General features: G+C 41.6%; 2 protein-coding genes and 2 non-coding genes across 7 annotated transcripts; 1 reads left to right on the top strand and 3 right to left on the bottom strand.

Moving 5' to 3' along the window:
- Nucleotides 1-456: 456 nt before the first annotated feature.
- Nucleotides 457-5,603, top strand: LOC115633355 (cystathionine beta-synthase). 2 transcript variants are annotated; one of them, XM_030530794.1, is made up of 4 exons: nucleotides 457-598; nucleotides 2,858-3,103; nucleotides 3,995-5,036; nucleotides 5,107-5,603. In XM_030530794.1, the coding sequence occupies exons 2-4, from the start codon at nucleotides 2,881-2,883 to the stop codon at nucleotides 5,399-5,401; spliced, it is 1,560 nt and encodes a 519-aa protein (XP_030386654.1). In that variant the 5' UTR covers nucleotides 457-598; nucleotides 2,858-2,880; the 3' UTR covers nucleotides 5,402-5,603. The 2 variants fall into 2 exon arrangements, with proteins under 2 accessions (XP_030386654.1, XP_030386655.1); XM_030530795.1 differs by lacking the exon at nucleotides 457-598 and adding an exon at nucleotides 1,556-1,671.
- A 614-nt stretch (nucleotides 5,604-6,217) lies between these two features.
- LOC115633249 (dolichyl-diphosphooligosaccharide--protein glycosyltransferase subunit STT3A) lies at nucleotides 6,218-10,181 on the bottom strand. Of its 3 annotated transcripts, none has more exons than XM_030530648.1 (8): nucleotides 10,079-10,181; nucleotides 9,840-10,013; nucleotides 9,080-9,408; nucleotides 8,600-8,989; nucleotides 8,121-8,408; nucleotides 7,814-7,918; nucleotides 7,375-7,743; nucleotides 6,218-7,189 (listed from the first exon to the last, which is right to left on the bottom strand). In XM_030530648.1, the coding sequence occupies exons 2-8, from the start codon at nucleotides 9,955-9,957 to the stop codon at nucleotides 6,635-6,637; spliced, it is 2,154 nt and encodes a 717-aa protein (XP_030386508.1). In that variant the 5' UTR covers nucleotides 9,958-10,013; nucleotides 10,079-10,181; the 3' UTR covers nucleotides 6,218-6,634. The 3 variants fall into 3 exon arrangements, with proteins under 3 accessions (XP_030386508.1, XP_030386509.1, XP_030386507.1); XM_030530649.1 differs by having other exon boundaries at nucleotides 9,840-10,010; nucleotides 10,079-10,122; XM_030530647.1 differs by having other exon boundaries at nucleotides 9,840-10,164.
- LOC115633434 lies at nucleotides 7,257-7,340 on the bottom strand. The gene has a single exon (XR_003996342.1). It is a non-coding gene; the product is annotated as a small nucleolar RNA Me28S-U3344 (small nucleolar RNA).
- LOC115633433 lies at nucleotides 8,481-8,567 on the bottom strand. The gene has a single exon (XR_003996341.1). It is a non-coding gene; the product is annotated as a small nucleolar RNA Me28S-U3344 (small nucleolar RNA).
- Nucleotides 10,182-10,218: the final 37 nt, after the last annotated feature.

Genomic DNA, 10,218 nt, shown 5'->3' on the forward strand with positions numbered 1-10,218 from the left:
GACAAGGCGAGTCGATTTAGCAATGACTGCCTGTCTGTCCCAATTGCTGTACAATTGTATTTAAAACTCCAAAAACCACCTACATATTTTTTAGAGAGAGTTGGGTATTGACTTTGAGAGATGATGGGAGTGTAACAAACTAAGAGATCAGGAATAAAATTGACTTAAATAGTTCTGAATAATTTCTCAAAAGGGATTTATCAAATAAATATTAAAAACCAAACGAACTTACCAAATGTTTAAGCACATAATCGCAATAAATCCGTTTTAAATTCTAGTAACGATGCATTCACTAGCTACAGACAAGCACTAGTAACTGTGGTAATCCATTGCGAATCTTTTCAAGGTACCGGAACTAGTTTCTTTACCTTGGCTCCAGTGCACTGAGTAGATAAGAGATAGCCCCTGAACTGCAGGGACGACGAGACATCACCGGCTTTGCTTCAACAGCGCCACATTTTAGTTGTCGTTGGCAGCATCGTGGCGGTTGTTGTTCGAAACTAAAAAAAAACAGTGGAAAAAAGAAAATTAAACTCACATATGTTTTCGGATTTTGTGTTTTGATTCAAGGATTTAAAATACGCGAACATTTTGCCACGTAAGTAATATGGAAAGGAAAGCATCGAAATAGAGTATTCGCCATTAGGTTCATCGTCCGCATTCAACCTCAGTCCGAACCTGCCCCAGTCGCCGTCTGTGTGAATAGCGCACTCCACCAGATGCTCACAACCTTAAAAAGTACGAATACATAACACGTGCCTATGTATTTGAATATACGAGTGCAAACAACTACATATTAGATGCCAATATAGACGGCAACTACTTCACGAAACTGTCAATCTGCATAGATTGGCGTGTGTAAGTGTGAGTGTGTCTGCTAAAAAGACGCATGTCTCTCTACCAAAGCAACTGATTTTAATTGTAATAGATGACATCAATACTCGTATTAAACATACATATCTTGTTGCTCTAACCGGAATATTATTTACTGCAGGGCCAACAGCGATCCTAATAATACCATTTAGGTCAGGCATCGGTCTGACTTCCCTTCTTACGAATAATGGGACCGTATCTTGAAAAGTTTGTTTCCAGCACTTTGGCAAAATATTTTATTATTTTTATTGTAGAATATATATTGAATTTCGATAGAAGTTTCAACTTTAAATACACTTCGGTTATTAAATAGTATCCAACTAATAAGCAGGCCGCAATTTTGTTTCCTTCAGGGAGGACGGACGGCCATTGTAATAACAAAACTTAAGTCAAGCGTTGGATCAATTTCTCTATTACAGAACTTATGACACACCTGTAAGCATCTATTACATTAATTAATTAATTATTATGTAAATCAGTTGAGGGAATAACCGACGACCAAGTTTGCTTGCAGAACTTTTTCGAAAAAGTGCTTCAATAAAAGGGAACTCCGAAAAAAAAGTTATACTGAACAAGACTTTTGTTGTTAAATGGAAATATTCTAATATAATGTGCATGTAGAACGGCTATCCTAATCATAAAATTCAAATCGTCCATCGATTTGAATTCCTATAACGAATAGTTTGACGGTATTTTACAAATATTTCTTCCAAGTTTGCGTTTGCATCTATTTGACAGAATCTCTTACACAGCCCTCTTATGCTCACATCAGAGTTCACGTAGATTATGACGTAACCAGTAAGTTCTCACCATCCTCCTATTAATATTATTATTATTAATATTATTATGTTGCTCCCCATCGGACTTAACATGCACATACCAACATGCTCGGCTTAATTATATTTATTTGCAAAACTGCTGACTTGGCAATTTTTTGTGTTGGCCTAGTCAACGAGCAGTTCCCGAGGGTTTGATGATAACTATAAAAAACCTATAATAGCTACACAAAAACGAATTAAGTAATAGAATATAATACTCGCACATTATAAAGTATATGTTTGTCTTGAATAGAACTCTTTTGAAGAAAATAACTAAAGGCCTAATACAAAATACAAATATTAATAGTTAGAACAGAAGAAATCTATAAACTTGAAGGCACTTCCAAAAAAAAAAAGCATGAGACCTCTCAAGATCCTATTAAGAGAAAAAACTATGTTCTGAAGAACATCTAAAGAAAAGCTTAGTGATCCTAAAATAAACTCTGAAATGCTCGTTCTGGGGATGTCTTTTAAGAAAGTAAACTCAGTAGTACAATACAAGTATATTAACCAATATTGCTTTAACATTGTCAAGCTATTTACACAAAAGTGAATATGTTCTCCAAATGCCAGTTAAAAGAATGGTTCCATTATGATTTTTGGCTTACTAACTAATGGAACCTTTCGAAAACTCACTCTTTAGTTTGTGGCTGAACAAAGTATAGAGTTTATTCGCTGCTTACAGTATCTATCGACCGATTATTAGGGTGTTTAGGTCGATGGTGCGAAGCTGCAACATCTGTTTGAAGTGTTGGTGGGGCCTTGAAAACGAAAATAATAACCTAGGCTTGAGGAAATGACATGTGACAATAACAACAGTAAGAATAATAATAATACCTATAACAACGTCATCTGCCTTAACCTTCAGTATATATAGAGAGGCGCCTCGAGCGCACATGCCTCCCAACGCTTATCTTAGAACCGAATTTAACAAAACCCCAAGACAATCGAAGTGTGCCTGTGTAAAAAAAATTAAATTGTTGATAGCGCGGGCTTAGTGCCAGCTGACCCCATCGAACCCGTAAACGTCAACCCCAACTACGTACAGCGAATAATGCCGAGAGTATCTCGGAGATCGTTTAGTTTACTGTCGAAAGTGGAGCCGGAAGAACGTGCTCGACCGGATTACAAGCCTAAGTGACCGCCTTGTACTTTTTTTATTACAGCCCCACAGTCTACGCATCCAGAAATGTCGGCCAACAAGACGTATCAGAGACCCGCCGACTTCATCGACCCCGGCAAGCCATCGAAGTGCACATGGCATCTGGATAGCCAGGAGAAGTCCCCGCACACGCCACGCGGCATTGCACATCGCCAGAAGATCACTCCCAACATACTGGAAGTCATTGGATGTACGCCCCTCGTTCGCCTCAACAAAATACCCCTTCAGGAGGGCATCAAATGTGAAGTTTGTAAGTATGAACCAATTCAAAAGTCAAACATCACAAGTGTTTAACAAAGTGCCAACTATATTAAAAGCTTCGAGGGATTTAAGAATTGTTCCCTTCTATCAGAGATCTCTTACAGAATCCTTTAAGTGTTCGGACTACACAAAATATTCTTCAAAATATCAAATGTGATGTTTATAAGTGTGGAACCAATCCAATAAATGAAAACTGTCCCTGCTACTCGAAAATTCGGCATTCGAAAACGCAAACCTTTCCATTCCTCAAACCAATATTTAAAGAATTGCAAATATCAGTTCAACCAATTATAGGATATTATAAATATTCTGCTTTTCTTTGCACTACAAAACAATTTAAACAAGGAATACATGTTGAAGTTTGGGAGTCTTTATGATCACAACCGAATATCTCTGAAAAAACTGTTCAAGGAATCGCGTTCTCCTACAAAAGACTCGTTAATAAAGTCATATGAGAGGATCATTTATGAGATCGGAAAGCATTAAGACTTGTTTCTCTTATCAATCATTTTTTAGCAAGCATCCAATTTATATTTAGTCACGATCGAGAGATTTAATGTTCAAAATTGATCTTCTAAGCCCAAAAAGTCAGTCTATGTGTTTTACAGCTTGCATGGGGTCTATTAATAGCCTGGTCTGCGAACCGATAAGAGCAGGCCCCACCTGTTCTGATCCGAACACTCATATAAACTGTCTAGTCATGCTGATGAAGCATATACTTAGAAATGCATATAAATATATTTACATACATATGTATATCAAAAAAGTTATATAGAATTTGTTTAATGGGGTGCAGGACGGACAAATCAAATGGAACATTCCCTGAACACAAAACTATTTTATACAGATATGTGAACTTTTTAAATCTTACCCTTTGCAGATGCCAAGTGCGAGTTCCTGAATCCCGGTGGTTCGGTCAAGGATCGCATTGGCTATCGCATGGTGTTGGATGCCGAAGAGCAGGGTCTGCTGAAACCGGGTTATACGATTATAGAGCCGACATCGGGTAACACGGGCATTGGCTTGGCCATGGCCTGTGCGGTGAGGGGTTACAAGTGCGTCATCGTCATGCCCGAGAAGATGTCCAATGAGAAGGTCTACGCCTTGCGTACTCTCGGTGCCAAGATTATACGCACGCCCACAGAGGCTGCGTACGACTCGCCCGAAGGTCTCATCTATGTGGCCCAGCAGCTGCAACGCGAAATTCCCAATTCCATAGTGCTGGATCAGTATCGTAATGCGGGCAATCCCCTGGCCCATTACGATGGCACTGGAGCCGAGATTCTGTGGCAACTGGACAATCGTGTCGACCTGGTGGTGGTCACGGCAGGGACGGCGGGTACGATCAGTGGAATAGGACGCAAAATCAAGGAGGAGGTGCCCAGTTGTAAGGTGGTTGGCGTCGATCCCTATGGCTCGGTCCTGGCCCGTCCCGACTCACTCAACAAGACCGACATACAGTTCTATGAGGTGGAGGGCATCGGCTATGATTTCAATCCGACGGTATTTGATCCGTCTGTGGTCGATGATTGGATCAAAATTAAGGACGCCGATTGCTTTCCGATGAGCCGTCGCTTGAATGCCGATGAGGGCCTCCTTTGTGGCGGCTCCAGTGGCGGCGCAGTTTTTGGCGCCTTGGAGCATGCTCGCAAGCTAAAGGAAGGTCAGCGATGTGTGATTATCCTGCCGGATGGCATACGCAATTACATGACAAAGTTCGTCTCGGACAACTGGATGGAGGCCCGCGGCTTCAAAGAGATCGTCAACGAGCACAAGCACTGGTGGTGGAATACCCAGCTGAAGGATGTCAAGCTGCCTGCTCCATTAGCTTTGCTCAAGTCGAACGCCACCTTTTCCGAGGCCATTGCTCTGATGAAGAAACATCGTGTCGATCAACTGCCCATGGTCGATGCTGATAATGGGTGGGTACCTCGCCCCTTCTATATACTTAGTATTATTGAAATTATGCAATCTATGTATATCTCGTTGCAGATCCGTTTTGGGAGTGGTCGGCCAGGAGACGCTCCTCAATCAGATCGTTAGCATGAATCGCCAGCAACACGAACCAGCATCAAAGGCGTTGAATAAGCGCATTATTCGTCTTCCAGAAACTGAAATTATGGGAAAGTTAGCGCGCATTCTGGAGGTGGATCCCAGTGTCCTCATCATTGGCAAGAGCGCCGCCGGCAAGGATGAGATCAAGTCGTTAGCCACCAAGCTTGATGTGACTTCTTATATCGCTGCCGGTCCTACTGCCGGCACAAATGGCACAAACGGCGTACACTAGTTGCCGCCCCCTCTCCAAATCTTCCAAATATCTCCGTGACCCAAACATACCAGTAATATCGTATAGATGCCCGCTAAGTGCAGTAATTTTAAAGCCTACCGATTTATGTTTAACGATATTTGCATGCAATTTTTTATATGAAGTATTTTTTTCTTAATAAGTATCGCAAAAAATAAAAAGTAAATCTTTAGACATCGTGGAATATGTGGTGGTTTTTATATCCAAACCCCTGTACAGTGTTTCTAATATAAGATTTCATTTATAAAATTGTTTCTTCATACCCGCATATTGAATTTGTAGCCTATTGCAAAAACCCAACAAGACCGACCAGGTCTATATCATTTAACAGTGATCGGAATGATATGATATAGTAGTAGAAAACATTTCTTTCAAGTACGTCAAGTATAGGTGAAGCTTATTGGAACAGACTTCTTTCACACCACAGAAACGGAAAAGCAGGAGGGCTTAGGACCAACCAGATCAGACCACTACAACAGTAATTGCAATAATATATGGGTTAAAGAGTGGTCTGAAAATTGATATTAAATTTCATAACGTGCCACATCAATCTGTTGCAATACTTAATAGGAATCGGTGAACAGCAAAGACTGATTGGAGCGGACTTATCTTGGATCAATGAAACGAACGAGTTTACGGAGTTGAAGCACTTACCTTCTTCATGGGAATGAAAACAATGAAGCGTCAACTTTTTATCAGCATTATAATAAGTTCAGCTATCTCTAGACTTGTTCGCCACTCCAGAACTGGCAGCAACGCGCGATCAATTGCTTCGATTAAGAGCCGGTGAAGTCGCGGTTACAATTTTTAATCAGATTTTTATTCGTATGATTCACTTTGTTGCTTATTTTAGGATTATGGTTTTTTTGTTGTGATTTTTTTTTTACACCAAACTAAAAAAAAACACTCAACTGAGGCAGAGATTTTTGCAAGCAGTCAGCGAGCATAAAATACAAAATCGTAATAAATCCTCGATAAATGCCGACTTGGGAGATTTTTAAATGCGACGATACTATTGTTGTTTTACGATCTAAATACATACATTTAACGATTCGTTCGCTAAGGAGACACGATGAGATTTACAATTGAATACCCAAAGCGGTCAACAAATAAGCTAAACAGAGAAGAATAAAGCGAAACCGACAGGCAAACGCAGGCTGAGTGTGTTAGATTTTAGGAAAGTAGAGAGCTCTGTCTGCAAGTTTAGAACTGCATTTAACCACCACGATTTGGTAAATCCTTGACCTTATAAATACGGACGAGCCAATGCTCAGTGGTGTAGGCCTCCTCGAGCACATCCAGCTCGAAGTCCTTGTTGCCAATCTCTGCAGCACGCACCCGATCGTAGCCAGGCGCCTTGCCACCCTCCGTGTACATCTGTCCAAAGCGATAGTAACACATTTTGTACATCAAGCAATTAAGCAAAGTAGGAGAGCCTTCCTTGTCCACACGGAACTCGCCATTGGCCGCATAATAGTCCTTCTCCTTGATGTGGGCTCCACGATCGGTGCTGCCGCCAATGCGCACCATCCAAAGGAACTTGTTAATATCATCTGACGAGTAGCCGGTGAGACCACCAAAAATAACCAACACATAGTCCACGTCCAGTTCGCGCATTATCTCATATGCCTTCTCCTCTGATGAGGCCATGGCCTGACCAACGCGTGATATATGAGTATTGTTCCATGTATTATTATCAACCAATATCGTGCGATTGGCCATCGCTGTTATCTGATAGCCATAATCCCACCAGGACATGATACGAGCATCCTGAAAAAAGAGAATAGCACAAAATTAAGGCATTTGGTTCAACCAATTGTTCTTATTGTCTGACATAGACGAGTCAGCTTCTATTGTTAGTACTCATTATGTTCATACTCTTCCTATCAAGAATTACAAATTGCATTCATCACAAAATGATAAATCGGGTGGGACGATGTTAAGGATTAACGTACCTCAGGCGTGTTCATCTGTAGCCAATAATATGCTTCTCGGAAATCATCAAATATAATGCGTCCACCATCATGGGAACGCGCGCTCAGTACGATGCTTGGCGAGGAATACGCTTCTGAGGTCACCCAAGTGCAGTGGAAGGTGTAAACCACCAACATTAACGTTATGGTCGTCACAAAACCAATGGCCACTTCACTCTTCACCCCACCACTCTGTAGCTCTAGTTTCTTGTGCTGTCGCTTACTCTCTGTCGGCTTTGGCGCCACTGCATCCACACTCTTGATATACTTTGCCAACAGATGTGAGATGGCAATGCCCGAAAGCACGCACATAACAGGCGCCAGCACCAGCATCAGACGCACCATCACGCCCTGCACCAAAAGAGAATGATCACATTACTTAAAATAAAATGGAGTTCAATGTTAGTATCGATAGACATACCGCAAAGTAAATACTTGTCACACCATATAATATGATAAATATATTGGCATCAGTTAGTTTGGAGAAACAGAAATACAAGCCCGCCGGAAAGAGAAAGACCAAGATCTGAAAACAAATTTGGAATTAGCATACAACTAGCGGCAAATCAGATCTAACGCTGTTAACTGTCTCAGCGATCAAAGTGCATGTAATCACTGGGTGATGGACAACAGAAGCAATCCACGAACATTAAGGCGCACTCATTACATTTTAAGTGCGTCATCAGCAACAAAACAATATAGATTTGACAAAGACTGTCGACACATACCTGCAGATCAAAGTAGAAGGACGACCAAGATGTGGGTTGATGCTCAGAAACTGATGCAATTATTGGAATGTGATTCTTGGCATATGAGGGATCCAGCAAGGAGTAAAACCTTCCCGTCCATGGTGACACCTTGCCAGTAATGGTAAGCACCGTGCCCAAAAGTAACACCACAGTGAGCACGCTGGAGACCAGCGTCTTAAAGAGCACATCAAAGTGCTCCTTCGGCATGCGGGAGCGCAGATAGTCGACGAAAGCGTGTATCTGGCACAGTCCAAAGACGCCCAGGGCCTAAAAGTGCACATAAAAAAGACAATATATTAATCTACTGATACTTAACCGACAACAAGGTAGTTAAACATAGACGTAGAATCAGCTAGGTGTATAGTACTCATTATGTATCATACTCTTCCTATCAAGAATTACATTAAGTAATCATCATTGGAGGAACGAAAATTCCATTTGGTCGCATTCAAACTCACCAGCATGTGCTCCGAACTTTGTATCGGCTGAAAGCCCACGAACGATATTTGCATGGAGAGTATGGTGCCAACGCAATATAACGTACTGTACGCAATGTAAATGCGATGCGAGAAACGCCCCGTGAACATCAATGCTAATACATGCAACGGAATAAGATTGATTAGGAACACGTAGCCGCCCCACGAAGACACCATGTAAAAATAGGCCAACGCCGACATGGCCGACCAGAATATAGTGCCCGACTTCACCGCCTTGATCCACAAATAGTACGTGAAGAGCATGCAGAATATAGCAATGCCTTCATTGTCATAGGAACCGGCCACGGAGCGGGATATATAGCCGGGCACAATGGAGATAAGCGCCGCAGCCACCAGACCAGCTCCCGTGCTCTGAATAAAGTAAATTAAAAGAATTGGTATTGATTAGTAACGACCGCCACGTGCTCGCCATAACCTAGAACACCAAGATTGCATACTCACGTGTATCTCCTTGGTCAGCGCATAGGTGACTAGTGTGGTGAGTGATGAAAAGAACGGCGCCAGAAATACACACACATTTCGTATATCCACGGTTATGTTGAGCAACCACATGATTCTATACAGTGCCGCCGACGTTACCATTAAACCAGGATAAATGGTACCGCCAATAATGCGGCCCAGCGGATACCAGGCCCGATCATCGAACCAATTGTGGAACTTATAAAAGCCTTGTTCTGCCAAAAACCGCGTAGTGCGGTAATTGAAATATGGATCGAACTCATGGATAACGCTCTCAAATCGAAGCACCGAAAATAAACGTGTGGCGAATGCTGAAAGCAGAACGAAAGTGGACGATCACCGATAGTCAGATGGTGAAGCATGGTGAAGCGCGCGAGAGCTAAGCGCGATGACACGATTACTAACAAATTTCGATGCGATAACAATCCAGGGACGGTTTGCTCTATGACTTGTTTTAAAAAATCGACCATAGTAATTTATTGTGTCAAGTATAAAAGTTAGGAAATGCACAATGAAACCAACAAGCCGTTTAAGTCCTTTTATGTCCTTATGTACATATGTTGACGTTGAACCTTGCAAATATTTCCTCCCACATGAAAGCACACTCACACAAACATACGTACATATGTATATGCATATACATGTATATAAACACGCCCACATACATATGCGCCGCGTCAGCCAGACCCCGGCAAGTTACAAACAAATTTATATAAATATGTAAATATACATAAATACTCACACAGAACGGCTGCCAAAATAAGTATGGCCAATTTGACAAGATGCTCCTGTTTTTCCCATGTTAAGACGCTTTTCGCTTTTGCTGTTGCGCCGCCAGCGCTTCCTACATCTACGCTCATAGTCTTGGCTAAAGAATATGCCGGTGCGGCACACGCTGATGGTTGTTTATCGGCTGCTTTAATATGCACACGTAGCTTTGAAAAGTTTTGACTCCCAACAAATGTCCATTACTGACATTACCTGCACTCTTAATTATTTACCACCGACCAACTATGGAGTTGCGATTTAGTTTATTTCCCTGTTTGTTCGGTATTATGCTTATTTGCATTGTTGGCTTTCAATCAACATATATTTTTGCAGTGTGCAGCACTAAATCACCA

The sequence above is a fragment of the Scaptodrosophila lebanonensis genome, unplaced genomic scaffold (genome assembly GCF_003285725.1).
Source record: "Scaptodrosophila lebanonensis strain 11010-0011.00,11010-0021.00 unplaced genomic scaffold, SlebRS2 tig00001418-arrow-arrow-pilon, whole genome shotgun sequence".
Classification (NCBI taxonomy): domain Eukaryota; kingdom Metazoa; phylum Arthropoda; class Insecta; order Diptera; family Drosophilidae; genus Scaptodrosophila; species Scaptodrosophila lebanonensis.

Bases quoted from the DNA above. Each gene is read 5' to 3' on its own strand.
- LOC115633355 (XM_030530794.1), top strand. From the start codon at position 2,881: ATGTCGGCCAACAAGACGTATCAGAGACCCGCCGACTTCATCGACCCC. The intron at 3,104-3,994 runs GTAAGTATGAAC...TACCCTTTGCAG, and splicing joins GGGCATCAAATGTGAAGTTT to ATGCCAAGTGCGAGTTCCTG. The intron at 5,037-5,106 runs GTGGGTACCTCG...ATCTCGTTGCAG, and splicing joins ATGGTCGATGCTGATAATGG to ATCCGTTTTGGGAGTGGTCG.
- LOC115633249 (XM_030530648.1), bottom strand. From the start codon at position 9,957: ATGAGCGTAGATGTAGGAAGCGCTGGCGGCGCAACAGCAAAAGCGAAA. The intron at 8,409-8,599 runs GTGAGTTTGAAT...GTGCACTTTTAG, and splicing joins AAAGTTCGGAGCACATGCTG to GCCCTGGGCGTCTTTGGACT. The intron at 7,919-8,120 runs GTATGTGTCGAC...ATTTGTTTTCAG, and splicing joins CCTTCTACTTTGATCTGCAG to ATCTTGGTCTTTCTCTTTCC.